General features: G+C 29.5%; 1 protein-coding gene across 4 annotated transcripts in view; it reads right to left on the bottom strand.

The window, feature by feature from the left end:
• Positions 1-6,311: 6,311 nt before the first annotated feature.
• Positions 6,312-19,454, bottom strand: part of LOC130898275 (uncharacterized) — a 47,303-nt gene continuing 34,160 nt past the window's right edge. For all 4 annotated transcript variants that reach the window (XM_057807448.1, XM_057807447.1, XM_057807451.1 and 1 more), the window contains 2 exons: positions 9,022-9,204; positions 6,312-6,795 (listed from right to left, as the gene is read on the bottom strand). In XM_057807448.1, coding sequence (XP_057663431.1) covers positions 6,709-6,795; positions 9,022-9,204 — 270 coding nt within the window. In that variant the 3' untranslated portion in view covers positions 6,312-6,708. The remainder of the gene's footprint in view (positions 6,796-9,021; positions 9,205-19,454) is intronic.

Here is a 19,454-nt window from a genome sequence, read left to right as displayed (position 1 = left end):
CTTATAATACATACATTCAAATAAAAATGAAAATAAATATCGATGTATTATAGTTTCAAAAATTTTGCTGAGACTTGGTATTAGGCTGTTTGGACGATAATTTTTTGGGAAGAGTTTGTCTTTGCTAGGTTTGGGAAAAGTCAGTAGTACATTGACTGCTTTCATGAAGTCGGGAAATAGGATGTTTTCATGCAAGTATTTATAATAAACATTAGTATAATTGCTTTTTTGGGTAGAAGATATTTTGTATTCCGTCAGGTCCTGGCGTTTTCCTAGGTTTTGTTTTTTTAGTTGTTGCAATCTTAGTTCTATCTCATCGATATTTATAGTTTCATTTTTAATTTGAAAGTATATATTATTATCTAGGAGATCTATTTTTTCATACCCGTCATTTTCAGTCATGCGGTGTACGTGTACTCGCTCAAAGCTTTCTACGACTCCATTAGCTTTGTCATCGTCTGTAAATGCTAGAATAAGTGATCCGTGGAGCGTAGGTATTTAGTTGTTAACCACAGTACTCATGTCCCTACCCACGGAGACAAAATCTCCGAAAAAGTAGTATCAGGAGAACAGGAGGTGAAAGGTATGTTAATTTGTTTTATTCAAATTATACATCTTGAGTATCAGATTTTCTCTATCCATAAATACTTTTCAGTATTACCACAAGTTACTAATATTTTTAACATGTAATTTTAGATAATGTTGAATATTTTTTGTATCAGATTTTCTTTGTCCATTAACACTTTCTAGTTTTTTATGATGAAAAGATAGAATTACTAGCTTATAATACATACATTCAAATAAAAATGAAACTAAATATCGATGTATTATAGTTTCAAAAATTTTGCTGAGACTTGGTAGTAAGCTGTTTGGACGATAATATTTTGGGAAGAGTTTGTCTTTGCTAGGTTTGGGAAAAGCCAGTAGTACATTGACTTCTTTCATGAAGTCGGGAAGTAGGATGTTTTCATGCAAGTATTTATAATAAACATTAGTACAATTACTTTTTTGGGTAAAAGATATTTTGTATTCCGTCAGGTCCTGGCGTTTTCCTAGGTTTTGTATTTTTAATTGTTGCAACCTTGTTCTATCTCATCGATATTTATAGTTTCATTTTTAATTTGAATGTATATATTATTATCTAGGAATTCTATTTTTTCATCCCCGTCATTTTCAGTCCTGTGGTGTACGTGTACTCGCTCAAAGCTTTCTACGAGTCCATTAGCTTTGTTATCGTCTGTAAATGCTAGAGAATAAGTGATCCGTAGAGCGTGGGTATTTGGTTGTATTACCGGGACTCGCTGGCTACTACCGAAGGTTTATACAAAATTTGGTAAAAATTTTTAGGCCAATGACAACACTTCTACAAAAATATGTTCCGTTTATTTTTGATAACAAATGTCAAAAGGATTTTCAAGAGTTGTAAGATGCTTTAACTATCATTCCGATTTAAATATACCCAAACTTTCCTTTTAACTGCAGATGATAACGCAATTGCAATTGGCGCGGTTTTATCGCAAGGCCCAATAGAGAAAAAGATTTACCTATAGCTTATGCGTCTAGGACATTGTGCAAAGCCAAAAAAAATACTCTAAGATAGAAAGAGGCACCTTATATTAGAAGAATATGATTATCAAACCCAATTCAAACCTGACAAATCTAATAAAAATGCAGATGCCCATTCTCGGATAAAAATGAACCAAGTTAAATATTTCCATTCTTTTCTTCCAAAACTAGGAAATTTCAAATGTTTACCTTACTCAATTTATCCCACTCATGAAATTGTAGGGTCATCCGAATAAACTGATGAAGGTAAACTGGAAGTCAATTGGGAAGTTACCGAACTATTCAAAACAAAATCATTAATCGATTATTCGAAAATAGAATATTCTAATAGCCATTTACTAAATAAGCAAAATAAAAACATTTTGCGAGAAAATAATTTATGAAAAAATAATAGATGTAATAATATATGAAAAAAGCCCTGAATTTTCTTACGCAACAATTAACGTATTTAGCAGTAAAACCGACAAAAATAGAAAATACTCAATATTTCTATACCATGTGAACCAAGTAATTACTGTGATCACTTATTTGCAGCAATTTATAGAACTCGAAGTTTGTTTAAACCCTCAGAAAGATATGCAGTTGAAGATAACCATAATCTACCAATATTAGAAACGTTGCCATTTCTATTAGCAGAAATTGATGTGAAATTCACTATTTGTCAAAATGTTACTAAAGAACCAAAACAACATCAAATACCAACTATTTTATATAAATTTCATAACAGCAAAAGCTACCTTCACCGCGAAATTAATGAAACTATTAGGCGAATACCACAAAGATATAATGAGAGAGGAACTAGCAAAGCATACCCTCTTGAGGATAAAAGTGCAAAACCTATTGTCAGTTCACTACTAGTTTTCTTTCAACACTTTGGTACACCGCTTTCAATTCAATGCTATGCCGGTTGCGAATAACGGACTAACGAAAGACCTATGTAATGTTTGATATTAAATTCACATATTCAAGTGTTGATCATCCACAAAGTTACAGATGTTTAGAAATATTACACGCTAATTTGTTACAAATGATTTGAATAAATTTAACAGATCACCCGAACGAACAACCCTTAGTATTTTACCTTTCGCAATTATTACTTATAACAATTCTATAAACAGACAACGGATTTACATCATACAAACTTATATTAGGACATAAGTCCAGTAGATCACCAGAAAAATTGTATAATTAACAAGAATTACTCACCAAATACCTAAACCTAAACAACCGTATATCTTATTACTAGAAGTAGCAAGGGTAAAGTAAAGCAAGTAGTAAAGTAAAATACACTGGTGAGCATAAAATTGAGGTCTCTTCAGAAATTCCGAATAATTTTAGCGTCAATATTGATAAGGATTAGTATGTGTTAAAGCAAATTCTTTCCGAGACTTGACAGCTGTCATTCGATGTATTAGAGTACGACTTTGATGAAAAATGTTCCTTTGCGCTAATTGCACATTCACATTTCCCTTGCCTGTTTTCCAGTTTTACTGTTGATTCTTGGTGTAAAGCCTATCGATTGCAAAGTGTAGTGATTTAACAGGCAAGAATTGTTGCGCTGTTACAAGATGGTCGGGGGCAACGTGAAACTTCAAGAATTGTTGGTGCTAATCTTTGTAGTGTGCAAAAAGTCTTGGCAAAAAGAGTACCACTCAACGAGGTGACCGTTTTTTGATCTCCACAAGTTTGCAGAATAGGACAGCTACAGTGGTATTGCGAAATCAGTTGGAAGAAGTGAGAAATGTCAACGTTAGTGAATGAACCGTTAGAAGACTTCATGCTGCTGGACTATCATGCAGAATGGCTACAGGTCCCCCGTTGTAACGCCAACATCAGAGTGCAAGATTGACATTTGCTAGAAACCACGTTCGTTGGAATGATGATGACTGGAGCTGGGTATTGTTCTCTGATGAGTCGCGTTTTTCCCTCATTGGATCATACGGACGTCAACGAGTGTGGAGAAGACCTGGGGAAAGATGTGCTGAAGTTTGCATTGACGAGCGTCTTCCATTTGGCGGTAGGTCAGTTATGGTTTGGGCAAGAATCACTGCACAAGCTCAAAAAGAGTGGGTCTTCATAGAAAATGGCTCCATAACCTCTCACACATACATTACAGAGGTGCTAGAAGACCATGTCATGCCTTTCATGGTGACTATGGGAGAACGTGGCATTTTTATGAAAGATAATGCGAGACCGCATACAGGCAGAATTGTCGGGGAGTATCTCTATGAGGTAGGAAATAGGCGGTTTGACTGGCCAGCCCGCAGCACAGACATGAATCCCATAGAACATGTCTGGGACGACTGTTCCGCAGACACACATCAGCACCAAGAACTGCCCAGGAGCTGAGAAGATTCCCTAACAACAAAATGTTTAATTTCGCCCAAAATGTTAATGTGTTGCTTTTTCAAAATAAATCATTAAATACAAGAAAAAAATGCATTTTTCTTTGGTGTAGAGTATCACATTCAGCTTACAAAAGAACATGCAATGATGCAGTTTGCGAATACTATCTGAAAACGTAAAATTTCAAAGAACATGAAGATTTTAAGGAGACCTCAATTTTTTCGCCTGTGTAGATGACGAAAGTTTATGTAAAAGAAACACAAATTAAGTATAAATTAGAAAATAATTTTAATTGTCCTTTTGAAAAATTAAAAATACACAAAAATTCCACAACGTATTTAAAAACCAAAATAATGGTCTTGAACGGCGAATGGCCCTTATTGGTACATAAAAAAACATCAACTTTTAAACAAACTTCTGAAAATAACAATCTAATCTTAAATACAATTCAAAATACCTTTGGTTGAAATTACTCCATGATAACGTCGTTTAGATCCGAAGTTAAATCACATTTGTCGTTATTACAACAAATCGCGAAATCTATCAGTGAAAGATATAGTAAAATATTTTTTGACGAGAAAAAACAAAAGAGGGGATTGATTAATGGTATTGATAGCATATTTAAATCAATAACCGGAAATCTATTATTGACCCCGAAAATTTGTTCACTGCCTCTAAAGAAATCTCAGAATATTCGGTCAGAAAAGGTAAAATATTCTGAAACTTCACAATATTTGGAAATAATCGATCTCTAAGCATATCAAACAAATTTAGTTTTAGTATTCGTCTTCAAAGTCCCTCTAATCGAACCACAAATATGTATTTTATTTATAATAATAGAACTGCATTTCATATATTATATTATTTTCACAAAAATACACGAGCCTCGTTTGTTAAAACAATATAAGACATTTCCTACAAGTTGTAAAAGAGCGGATAAGGTTGTAATATGCAAAATCTTTAGGAAAACGTTTGTTTAGTGTCGATCGCTGAGCCGGTACATGTTACTATAAGTTTCCCGAACACAAAAACTAAAACATTAACTGTGAATGAAAATTTTATTTTACAGTTATACTTAGGATGATCTGCTTTTCTCGGCATTACCAAAATGGCCAAACTGAACCTCATCGTCCTTAATGACGGAAATACACCTACATTTCGACGAAATGAAGATGCCTCGCATATTGATATCAAACTGTCACGACACCATAATCGCAAAAAAAAGTACTAAACTGGAGAATTTCAGAAGAGAACTCATCTGACAAGAAACAACGATTGCATAGATAGGATGGAAGTAGAAAGAACAACCGTGAAATTTCAGAGAAAAATGAAGAAAAAGCTAAGAAAGAAATGTAAAAAGCAAAACTAGAAACATGGAAGTAGTCAAAGAACACGTTGAGGTGGAAACTTGGGTGTGGGATACAAAATAAAACCAAAATATCGTGGAACATATGCTAAAGAGTTGGCAATAATGAATTGATATACAGGAGCGATCAACCTAGATTACAATTATTTGGGATGTTTAAAAAAATGAAAAAAAAAAAAATATTAATCAACACCCACATCATTAAATATCTCGATTTTTCAAAAACTTTTGTACTAGCTACATCGCCTGCATCACTTTCATTGATGCAGTTAATTTCTTTGAAACCTCTACTAAAGCGGATCTCTCTCGTTCCTATATACTAACCTGGTCCAACAAGAAAACGATGACTTTCATAAGATAATGAGAAAGCAATTTATTTGTAAGGCACTTGCAATTCATAATTAAATAAAAAAATCTATTGGATTTTTTGGATTAAAAGCACCTAAGTCCATTCTATGATTTAAAGCATCATTGGTATTTTAGTATGTGATCATTTAAATGGGAAAAAAGGACAGAAAATATTTAAGCTACTAAGACTTTTGAACGAATGTCAGAAATTTCCTCTTTTTTATTACTGTTCATCTGAGCGATACTGTTTAAGAACCAAATATGTATAAATATAGACCAAATTGTTTGATGCGGCAAACAGTCGCCCAACGAATCCTTGAAATACGTAGTGCGGTTCCCGATTTCTTGGCCTCATATAGTAGAAAGAGTGGGTTAGTAAATATATCTTAAATGCTTGAGTGATACGTCTTAGGAACCTTTACACAAAGTCTCAACTTGCTTTCTCGATCCATGTTATTACAGAAGAGCCCGAACGACCACTAAATCGTGGTTTTGAAAAATACATTTATTAAAAGAAGAGTATGATAGTAAATGTTTATCGCGTGCACGTATTTTTTTTGGTTGTTTAAGCGTTTTTAAGATGACCTAAAAGATGTTCAGTCAGTCAGTTTGTCACTCCACGTCAAAAGGAAATCGTTAATATAATTCGATTGTTAAAGCTCTAGGAAATTAGAAATAAGCGATATCAATGTTTCTGAGGGACATTTTTAATTCATAATAAAATGGTGTTAGAGTTGGCGTGTTTCAACATAAAAAGAAATTATAAATGATAATGTTCGTTTTTATTAAATGAGTGTTTGTGCTCTTTATAAATAACCAATGCTGAATCTTTACAAAATAATAATTAACAAATAATACAATATCACTTTTAAAAAATGTTAGAGCACTGAAATAAAAAATGCACAGCATACAATGGTAAATGTAACCATAAAAAACAGATTATGTACTTATTCATCAAATATTATGCATATCGATTACTATTCCTAAATTAATTACAATTTATTATTATCCATAAAAACTCTCAAATATACACGTTTTGTTTTGATTTAAATTACGGCCTAATTAATATTTTAATTCTTGAATCACTGAGAATGCACTGAATTTTTTGTTCTAAAACTATAGTCTATGCTATCTATTTCTCCCCAAGACGTTCGCACTTCCAAGAATAACTGAAACAAATAAATATATTTTCATACATGTGATATGAAACGAACAACTTTATCTATTTAACTGCCTCTGTACCATATGTATAATATAAATATTTTATTATTAGCGTTTAACTGACAATAGTATCAATGTCAGATTTCTCTGTTTTATACAAACTAAACCAACAGTTTTCAGAGCTCTTCTGGTAATACTGCCCAATTTTTAAGATGAACCCCAATCTTTGAACCACCCTGTTTGTGTTTTTAAGTCGAACTGATATTTTTACAATTATTATTTTAAAAAAAGGTTGGTTAGGTTGATATAGGATGAATGCTGATACTACTAATATATCAAAAATCAATACCTCAGGACTTTTATGAAGTTGAGTGGCACGAAAAATTTGTCAACAACCAACTTACAAAAATTAGCTACATAAAAAAGAACTTATGAAAGAAATGGGATTTTGTTATTGAGAATAAACATAAATATTTTTATTTATTTTATAATTTGTGAAAAATGAAAAATTTCGTAAAATATTTGTTTATTTCTCAGATTATTCGGATTCAGAAATTGTAAATGCTGACTCAGTTTTTTTTCTTCAGAACAACAATAAATCCCAGAAATACTTGTCAATGTGACTAGTTCTAACCAAAAAACATGAAACTATAAAATAAATATACTTGTTGCTTGGAAGAAAATTATTTTGAATAATAAAATTGGAAGTAATAAGAGTAAATTGTATTATAATAACATTCATCCAAAGAAGATTTCTAAAGGATAACATCTCAGTACTATACAAACAATAGAATACAATAAACATACTTATTTAAAAACTGGACAATAGGGCAAAACATTTTTAGGCGTGCGACAACTCGTGATTTTAACATCCGCTATAAAATTTTAACTTCTGTTACAATGTGCCTACTTGAGATTCTGGCTGTTATAAATATTAGACAAATAGTGGCGGATGATATATATATATATATATATATATATATATATTATATATATTTTATTATTGTTATACATTTATATATATATATATATAAATATATATATATATATTATATATATTTTATTATTGTTATACATTTATATATATATATATATATATATATATATATATATATATATATATATATATATATAAAATTTTACTTACAATAAGTAATCAACATATTTGGTAGTTTTGAAATGTATTAATTCTTGTATATTATTCATGATGAAGGTGATCAATATAAATAAGCAATTTTTTTAAATATTTAAATTGTAAAAAAGTCTGCCAACTATATTATGAGCGATTTTTTATTGGGAACGTGCCAAGGAAACACCAAAGTGGACTTTCGAACACTCATGTATTCATCGTCTGGGACTGAAATTATGGTCAAAAACAATATAAGAAATATGTATTATTGTATAACAATAATAAAATTTTACTTATAATAATTTCCGGTGCCTTTCGATATTATTAAAGCTTTTAAAAATTTTTGAACTCATAGAATTCAAAATTCAATATTCAAATTGACGTTGATAGTAATATTGATTAATTGAAATATTGATTCTGGTTACCATAGGAATTTTCATTAAATTTTGATTGGTTAGATTATGAATGACGTTGAATATTTATAGGTTAGATAAGAATGATGTTTAATATTGTAAATTTATGGATAACATTAAATTTCAATTGGTTAAGTCGTTTTGAATGTAGTTGAATATTCATCATTTCTGATCCAATTTTTCATACAAAAAACATGAAAATACTTTACATTTTTGTAATTTCTATTTTTTAAATTTAAAATCATTAATGCCTTTGCATAAAATCAAATGCTAATTCCATTTTTAGATTGTCACACCAAGTTATCTGTTTGAAGAATAGAGAACGGAGTATCGATTTTGTTTTTAAATGACAAAGGGTAGTGGTAACATTGGGGGTAGAATTTTAACCAATTGCAATTTTAAAAATTCATTTCTCTAGTGTATATTAATTAGTACCTACGTAAATTAAAATAAAATTTAAGGGATTTAGAAATTCTAGGTTTTAATTTTTGGATTTTCTAACTTTACGTGGATTAGGTACAGGTAATACTCTTAATGAATCTGTAACGAGTTATATTATAGACTCTTCGTTTACCTGAAATATCTCTGTCCCGAGATGGCGCATCCTTATCTCAACGGATTAATAATCGTCACGAGTTGTAGCGCACCCATATTTTTAGAGTCTGTTGAACATAAAAATAAATCAAACATACCTGATTTAGCCAATTTTCATCTGCCAATAACTCATTTAATATACACGTTGTATCTTTTGTTGCATCATTAGTCCGTTTTTCACTAACACGTTTTGCACATTCTATATACATTAGATACTTTTGGTGAGTCACTTTATTCAAAAGTTCTACTTGGGTTACACATAATCTACACATTAAAAAGTCCTGAAACAAATTATTATTATTTTAAAAAGAGAAGCAGAGACTTATACCCATTTTTCAATATGTAAGCTAATGGTGAATACCATATATAAAAAATTAAGAAAAATATCAATATCGTACAATTCTCATAATGAAAATTGTTTTTTCACCTTGTAAAGTGAGAAATAAAACAGAATAAAAAGAAAAAAATTTGGTTACAAAAAGCAGCAAAAAGTTACAAACACCTAATTGAAACTAATTGAAAGTAGTTATGGAACAATAAAGAGACAAAGTAGACATGATTGAGAAAACCCCAAATGAATACCAGACTGTAATAGCATGGATAAGATACAGAAAACATATAAGAATAATTTTAATATTTCCTAGTCATCTCTTAATATCATTCTTCCAATAAATAATAATTAAAAAAAGATTACCAGTTGTTTCTGAAAAATCCGTTCTAAACTTCTAAAAAAATAATTGGAACCTGCTTACATTACAGAATCATCACAATATACCAATAAAAATATTTGTGGAAACATAAACGAGAATATACAATTCGGCATAAAATTATATAGGCCTATGGCAAGGAAACATTGTTCCAGAAAAAAAAACCAAATGCCCTGAAATGAATCGTCCAATCAATAAAAGTTCTTAAAGTTGTAATTTATTTAATTTGTAAGATCAGTATCAAAAAGGGGGGAAATAAAACGTTTATTAAAATTTAAATGTTCCAACTATTTTTTGAGATATGTTCCAGTATTAATATTGGGGACCAACTGCATCCTCGGTATTACCCACATTTTTATAGCCATCCTCGATGAATAGCACTAACATTTGAATGTAATAGGTTCTATGTCCTTAAGCTATTTTTACAAATAACAATTTCAATACTGTCAACATAAAATGATTTTTTTCTAGTACACTAATCCAACGAAAAAAATTGTAATCTTAGTACAGTCATTTTAGACTAAAATTGAATTGTGTTCTAAGTTTAAAAGATATTAAATGAATTTGTCTTAACGATGTAATCTCTTGAATTTAGGTATGCTTTCAAAACTATAAACCAATTAATACCAACTCAATTATCCGACCTTTCTACATATTTATAGTAAGGACAGATACTGATTTTTGCGAACTTTTTCTTTGAATGTCTAAAGACGGTACACGCCGGCATTTGTGAATTTTGAGATAAAATTTGTAATGCTAAAATAATGGCCCATACAATAATTAAACTTATACCATTAAATTCTGAATTGAAATAGATTACTGGATTATCCGATTTATACTTTTGAAGGTATGAGCGTACGAACAATACACACATGCTTGGTAGCTAATATTGCCAACCATACAAAAGAATTGTGCAATTATAACAATATGGCTCGTTTTTTGAAGTCGGTTGACTAACAGGGGAAAAGAGGCTGATGTACGAACGTATAAATCAGAGTTGTATAATATTTGAATAATAATAAGAAAATCCAAATCGCAAGTAAGCGACAAAAAATAATGGGGCTAAAAGGCGAACAAAACAAGAATTAGAAATCAAGATATATGTGAAAAGAAGACTATGTTAATACATACAAAATCGAAATGAAATATATTGGACAATAAATTAAAACTGTAAAATGGTCACAACCAAAAAAAAAGACATTGAAGTATTGGAAAAAATTGTTAGTTTGTCGATGGAAGAGGTATTTTTATATTTTATTTGAATGCCATTTGATTAATATTTAATTTTTCCTATTAATTCTGTAATATTATTTTGTCTAGGCCTTTTAATTTCTACACTTCAACATTCTTTCGTGCCTTCTGTTCACAGATTTTTACTATTCAATTCCAGTTACTTTTTTAATTTATTTTTTACAGCCGGAAGAACGAATTTTTTGACAAATTTTCATTGTAATCAATTCTACCTAACCTTTCTTCGTTTTCAAATAGTATCATAGGAACATAGGTATTCGAAAGGTTGAAATATATTAGAAATAGTTCACTTTAGTGTTTAATTTTACAAAAATACCTAGACGAGAACGTTTATAAACTAGCTGACAAAGAGCTGACATATATACAGGGTGATTCATTAAGAATGTCCAATCTCTGAACTGTAGATTTTTGATCTCAAAATATGATGATTCTGCTCAACATGCCTTATGCAAATATTGCTACACACCTACCAAGTTTAAATTTAAATTTTAATTTTCGCAATAAATTTTTATGTTTTCACAATTTCTCTTTGAAAATTGGCAATTTTACGTTTTTTTTTGGCATGAGGAATCATAATTTGCACTCTAATTTAACATTGCTAATAGAGGGCGCTAGTTACACTTGTTTGTGTTAATTAAATCAAAGCAAACTTTTTTTGGGCTACTAAAATAATAAAAAAATATTAAAAAGCCTTAAATTCTCAGTCGAGCAAAAACCACATATTTTGTCTTAAAGCGAGAGGTATATCCTCTAGTAATTCGTGTAAATGTTCTTGAAGAAAACTAAATAAAGAGGTCCATTTAAATTGGTTGGCAGGTCAAAAGGACCTATTAAATACCCACATATTACACCACACTAAATGTTAACCTTAAACTCGTGCTGAAAATGTGTTTCTCTCAGAACATGTGGATTTTCAGAATCCCACAAATGATTATTTGAAAATCTGGGTTATCATTTTGTTTATCTTGCAAAAAATGGACAAACTGTAGACGCTTAGGTAAATCTTGAGGTAATGAATTCTGAACAGGAGTGTAATGATATGGATGCAATTTTTCCCCGATTTAAATCCTTTCCGATTGAGTTACACGAATCAAAGAAGAGTATCTTTTTTTGTAGAATATAACGCTTTTTAATATTTTTTTATTATTTTATGTTGTAAGTTTAGCCCAAAAAAAGTTTACTTTGATTTAATTAACACAAACAAGTGTAACTAGCGCCCTCTATTAGCAATGTTAAATTAGGGTGCAAATTATGATTCCTCAAGCCAAAAAACGTAAAATTGCCAATTTTCAAAGAGAAATTGTGAAAACATAAAAAATTATTGCGAAAATCAAAATTTAAATTTAAACTTTGAACACTCGGAATCTAGCAATATTTGCATAAGGCATGTTGAGCAGAATCATCATATTTTGAGATCAAAAATCTACAGTTCAGAGGAGATTGGGCATTCATAATGAATCACCCTGTATGTATATAGGCAAAGACTTCTTATAATATATATATATATATATATATATATATATATATATATATATATATATATATATATATATATATATATATATATATATATGCTTCTAAATCTCTAAATCTTCTTGATTTCTGATTTTAGGTCTCTCCTATTTTAAAATTAAGTTCTTTAATAATTTTTGACATACAAAAATTGATATTTCGACTTATCAAAATATTTTGATAAAGATGTTTTAGGTGTTTTCGATTTTAACTTGGTGAAATATTAGGATAATGATAATAATATTATGTCCTTTATGACTTGTACTAATATCATATTTATTAAAATAATTCGATAATTGTTGGAAAGTCCTTGTAGATACGGTAACGAAAAATGTTTTATAACTGTTGTTCAGTTTCTGTTTTGGTTCTCAATTGATTATAGTATCTGTTCATCCTTTTCTTAAATGGGGCGTTCTACTTTTCTACCGATAATGGCGAGTCTCCTCTTGAAAAAAAAATTGTTATTTGTCCAAAAATTGCAGTTTCTCAAATTTTATTCACAAAAAATTTTTTTGGACCATACAGAGATTAATAATAAAATTCCGTTTTTATTTTTTTTGCTTTTTACAAAATCATTGTGACATAGTAGTCGAAATATGTGACAGAGGTGTTTTACATACAAATAAAATGTGTTAAAATGTGTCTCTTTGCACTGCCTAATGTTACGAAATGATCTCGCTTAAAAAATATAGAATCCTTTATTTAATATAAAATTATTTATTGAACTTCTGAAATATTGTTTTTAAATTAATTAGAATATAATAAACGTAAAGGTTCATACTATTAAACAAAAAAATATTTTATCGTTAGGTTCGGCTATGAATGTTTTTTATTACTTTCTTCCGTCACGCATTTCGCAAAACAAGAAACGCTCCTAGCTGTTTGATCTTCAATACTAAGCAACAGTAGGTTTCCTCTTCCCCTTGGAGGCATACCCGGGAGCGAGTCGAGTTAGTCGCCTGCAGGAAGTGAACGGAGGTGCGTTTGTTTATTCGGCGACCGCTCTGTGACGTAAGTTTTTACTTTGAAATTTTATTTAATTACTATTTATATATGTAATATTTAGGGTTCACGCCAGCATGGCGACATAGCGACAATTGTCGCCAAATCATCAAGAAATGTCGCCAAAATCATACACATCGACGACAAATTTATCGCCCAAAATATTTTTAAAAAAAACCTATGTTTTATATTTACTGTGCTGTTTTTGCATAAAAGAATTTATATATGCCGTAAAAATACCTATAAAAGTGTGTGTAGCATGCATATGTTAATTTTTTTACTTTTGTCTACCACGTTATATTTTTGGACCACTAAATCATAACTTAGGTGGTCCTTTTGGACCACTAAATTTTCATTGCTGGGGTGAACCCTAGTAATATTATTCTTTCCCAGTAAATTTGTCATATTCACCCACTTTTACGAACAATTTGTAATTTTATGAATGTTAAAATCCTCGAACACTGTTATTTTAAACTTCTGTCACAAATAAACTGTGACGGAGTGGCATAACTCGTGACGAAGTGGTGATTTTGTCTGAAACTTTGCATTAATTGATTCTTACAATAGTAAATTATTATTTTTTGTGATCTATATATTACATTATCAATTATTTCATTCATTTAAGGTATTATCATCGGGGTAATTAAAAAATGGCGTTATCTGCGGCAGAAAGGCAGCGACGTTGTCGTGAAGAAAGGAAGCAAGACACCGAAAAAATTGCAGAAATGAAACGAAAAGACTTAGAAAGATACCATACTCGCAAAAAGCTTGTCAAAGATTTGACACCATGAGAACACAGACAAATGAAAAGAAAATGGCAAATTAGAAACAAGAAGAGTAGAGAACAACAGAAAGCTTTGCAGAATGTTCTAATGAATGCTCCGGCTTCTACACCTGTTCCTTCAAGCCCTAGATCTCGTTCACTAACCCCAATCTCATCCACTGCTAGAGCAAGGGGTAGAAAAAAAGTTAGACGAGACATATCGAAAATTTATAGGCCAAATGTGAAACTTCAAGACAATGTAAAACAATTAAGGAAGAAAATACAAAAAGACAACGTCAAAAAAATAAAAAAGATATTATTACATAATATAACCAAAACTATTAAAAAAAAAAATAAAAAAATGAAGATAAAATTAAAGACACCGAAGAAGAAAAAAAATATACTATCTTGACAAATACCATTAAGGAACATTACAAAAAAAATTAAAGACTACAAAACAAAACGCTGCTTGAGAAAAATCCTTGAAGACACAACAATTAACCGTTCGGGACTAAAACTTAAACTGTTTTAACAAACTTTAGGAATAAAAAGAAAATCAAAAAACTATACATTAAGACCAATAAGTATTTCATTGAGAGAGAAAATTCATACATGTTATCTCAGGGATGATGTATCACGAGCTACTGCTGGGAAAAACGAGACTGTAAGTTTTCATAAAAAAAAAGATGCAGAAACGAATTTTGTTGGACACAAGAAAAAATCAGAAAAAATCTAGACTTATCATTTTGAAAAGAAAATCCAGACGTTAAATGTCACTAAAGTTATTTTGCAGGACATAAACCATTTTATGTCATACCACCTCGTACTGATGTCCTCAAAACCTGCATGTGTAAGCTGCACGCAAATATTACGTTTATGAAAGTTGCTCTCTATAAAAACAAAGTTATCAAAACGAATTACATGAATCTGTTAATCTCACACATTGTATGCTATGTAAATTCATTAACATGAATGAAAGGAAAATGCACTGAATGTGAAGCAAAGAAACTCAAATATAGTAATATGATCGACTAAGAGAAACTAGTTGAATTGGTACAATGAGTTAGAGAAACGGATATTATTGGGAAGAACGAAAAAAGTTAAAATCAGTAAAAACATAAAACAGACCGACCAAGTTACAATTGAAATTTTAATTAGTAAATTTGAAGAAGAATTAAAAGTTTTTAAATCACATATATTTAATATTAGAAATCAATATAAATCATATCGCCAATGTATAAATGAGTTGACTGTAACCGAAATTGCTTACATATTGACTATAGTGAAAACTACGCCTGTACGAGTAAGTACCACGAAGAAATTCAATCAGTGCCTTTCGGTGGATCACTGCTTTTTGTATTCTGTCTTCTGGTCCTGCAGCTATTTAGGCCCACCTACATCCGGTACTTGATTGGGTTCAAAAAGAATTACCCCACATTAAGACAGTTCATTTTTTTTCTGATGTACCAGCAACACAGTACAAGTAAAAAAATAATTTTTATCTGTTTGCAACAAGATTTTTTAAACAATACAGATTTCACCTTCCACCTGGAATTTTTTTGAGTCCGGTCACGGCAAGGGAGCAGTTGACGGTATGGAGGGTTTATAAAAAATTTAGCTGACAATTTCGTCGCCAGTGGAGACGACATTATCAACGCTTTACAATTTTATGAAGCACTTAAAGACCTCAGTAAGGTAAAGCTTTTTCTTGCTGGTAAAGATGATATTGCCCAAATTTTAATGGAAATTCCAAATGAAATTATTTCGCTGAAAGGTACTATGAACGTCCACCAACTACTTGCTCAGCAACCTAGAGTGCTGAGTTACCGAAAATTGAGTTGTTTTTGCCACAAATTTTGTGATTGTTACAATTTGAAGACTTATCGCCAATTACCTGAACATGAGATGAAAGTCAGCCCAACCTCAGATTTGAAAGAACCACTGGCTGATATAACCAACATAATTATAACTTCTACAAAGAGATTTTATGAGACTATTTATATTTCTAGTTCAGAGGATGAAAATGATCAACCTCTTTTTAATCAGAAAAAAACTGTGCATATAAAATCGGGTACTTCAGATGACCTGTCTGTTGACAACATCTACCCATTATTAATAAAAAATGGTAGTAAAATATGTTAGTAAAAGTACCCAGTAAAAACAAATTGAGTACACCTACTTTGGAGTTGCAAAAAGTTGTGTGGATGAAGATGTTGAGGTCATGTTTTATAAAACTGTTGATGACAGTGGAAAAATATTTAAATTAGTAAAATCAGATGTATCAGATGTGATGTTTGAAAACTTGATAAAAATAATTCCTAGTACTAGAGAAGTCAAAAGAGGAAGGCGTGTTTATTACGAATTTGATAAACCAATAGAAGTATTTGAAAAGTAGAATAAGGGAAAAGAGAAAATTAGTCTGATTTTATGTCTACCAAAGAATGGTTCTACCAAGAGAACCATTATGTTTTGTTTTCGTTTCAAAAATGTTAAAAAAATAAGTTCAAATGCTGGCTTATTAATATCTACCACTCTATCATATTCTGTCACAATTTTGTGCCTCTTGTGATTAAACGTCGATGTAGCATATGATCAGTTTATTGAAAAAATATAAACTAAAATAACTCATATTATTACATATTGACCATACAGAATATCCACTATGTTTATTTCATTTATTTGCAAAATATTCCAAAGTTTGTTACCTTAACCAGCAAAAATGTGACAGAGTGGTATTAAATATCATTTTTTATATATTTGTAATAAAAATTCTTATAAATCTAGTTAGTTAATAATAATTCTTGTATTAATTGAGCATAGTTAAAGAAAAAATGAAAATTTGATTTTATATAATACCTATTAAATATATTTTTTTTGTGACAGAGGTGTTCATTTTTTCTTACTAGTCCGAAAAAAATTAAAATAAATAAAAGGCATAAAATAAAACTTCGATGGATTATACGTTTCTGAAATCTTCGATAATTGGACAAAAATAAAATTTATAAAAGAAATAATTTTTTTTTTAAATCAAAAAATTTATCACCGAGATTGTCCGTAGAAAAATACAACGCCCCAAATATGTTTTTTATAATTTTTCCGGATAAGTTTTTTCAATGCAGTTTTTGCTTTTTGAATAGGTAAGCATCTAAATCAGGATCTGATGTTAGATCTATCAGCCAAACTTAGTATCACTGATCTTTTTTGGAGTATAGGATGTCATGAATTGCATTTCAATTATCTTGAGGACAAGTTGTTCCATATACCATTCTGTTTTATTGTTAATTTTATATAATGCGGCATTAAGAAAATTTAATTATTGTTCTCGATTTCGAATATGATTGGAAGGTTTTTTATGCCGTTAAAAAATTGTAAGTAAAAACTAATTTTAAATCAGAAAAGACCCAAGATCAAGACGATTTAGAAACATAAATATATTTCTTAAATCTTTTGATATGTTTATGCTTCTAAATGTTCTTGATTCTAGATTTTGGTGATTTAAAATTAATTTCTTTTATAATTTTTTGAAGATAAATGAAAATTTGACGTTTCGACTTCTTTTAGTCTTTATCAAAATTTTGACACATATAATTTGCGTATTTATATTAATCATTAGATTATCTACATGAATATCAAAATAAGAATAAAATCAAAATAGAATTTTTTTAACAAGAAAGATTAATTTTAATCTTTATGATTGAATGTATGATGTTTTGATAATACATTTTCACTTATTTTTGCACAGTGATCACTATTTTATTCTATTTTTTAAATATTGAGATATTTGTCCTATGTACAGCGTCAGTCATTACAAGATACTGGATATACAATATTCTTTTGTTTTGGGTGTTTTAGATTTTAGTTAAGTGAAATATTTCATAATGTATCATATCCTTTATAACTTGATCTAATATAATATATTTATAAAAATAATTTGAAAGTTATGGTGAAAGCCCTTGTACATATAGTAAGGAGGTGTGTTCTACATTTTAATGTATAGGTTCTGTTTTGTTCCTTAATTGATTATAGTATTTGTTTATCTTTCTTTCTCATTTGATTATATATTATTGAATATGTTCTTAAATAGTATGGAATTTAGATCTCTTCTGATTTAGAATTAGTTTTTTTTATTTCAAAAATATTTTGATAAAGACCGCAACAGGTAGAATAGTCAACTTTTTCTCTTTAAAAATAAAAAAAATAATTTTAAATCATACGAGATCTAAAATCAAGGCGATTTAGAAACATAAACAAATCAAAAGGTCTAAGAAATGAGAAATTAAAGAAAGTTATTATTGAATATGTTTTTTATCATTTTCTCAGGATAATTATTTTCTATTAAAGCATCTTTTTATTGTTTACATCTAAATTCAGGATCTGATCGTTGGATAGCTCTATCAGCCAAACTAACAATTACTGATCTCTTTTGTGAAATAGGATGACATGAATTGAAGTTTAAATATCTTGATAACGAACTTGGCCCTATTTACCATTCTGTTTTTTATGATAAGATTTGAATTTTTTATTTCCAATTTCATTTTTCGGTACAGCGCTAATGCAGTCATCTACATAACGAAAAAAGAATGGAATATCTATATTGATTAAACAATTATGCCTGTCTTTGCCAACTAGTTCCGTTCCGAGCTTTCGAATACCTATGCATTGAGAATTGAAATGATGGTCAAAATACAATGTAAAAATATGTATAAAAGTATAACAATATTCAAATTACTTTACATTAATTTATCGAAAATTTTAAATAATTTTTTAAAAGAAAGACAAATATTGACGTTTCGACTAATTTTAAGTCTTTAGCAAAATATGATCAGGATTTGAAGAAAAATGTTGAGAAACAACTGAATTACTTTTTAATAAATACAAAAAGAGTAAAATATTAAGCAAATTTATAATCTAATATTGAAACAACAACCTACTGCTAAAAATTCAAATGAAATAAAATCAAAATGGATCGAAAATTTAACTGATACTCTCATATTAGATGAAGTGAAAGAAGTTTTATTTTTAGGTCCCAATTTTGCACAAAATATTTCTAAATAAAATAAGATCTGATACTTGTAATATCACTATTTTTGAAAATAAATTGAAAAACAAACAACAACAAAGCATTATCAAACCCCAAAATATAACTAAAACCAAAGCATTATCAAACCCCAAAATATAACTAAAACCAAAGCATTATCAAACCCCAAAATATAACTAAAACCAAAGAATTTATCAATCAAAACAGATATCTCAAAATGTTGAAAGTAGATAAATCTAATAAAACTGTTATTATGAA

The sequence above is a fragment of the Diorhabda carinulata genome, chromosome 9, assembly GCF_026250575.1.
Source record: "Diorhabda carinulata isolate Delta chromosome 9, icDioCari1.1, whole genome shotgun sequence".
In the NCBI taxonomy this organism is placed as follows: domain Eukaryota; kingdom Metazoa; phylum Arthropoda; class Insecta; order Coleoptera; family Chrysomelidae; genus Diorhabda; species Diorhabda carinulata.
This window is presented reverse-complemented; position numbering and strand designations above follow the sequence as displayed.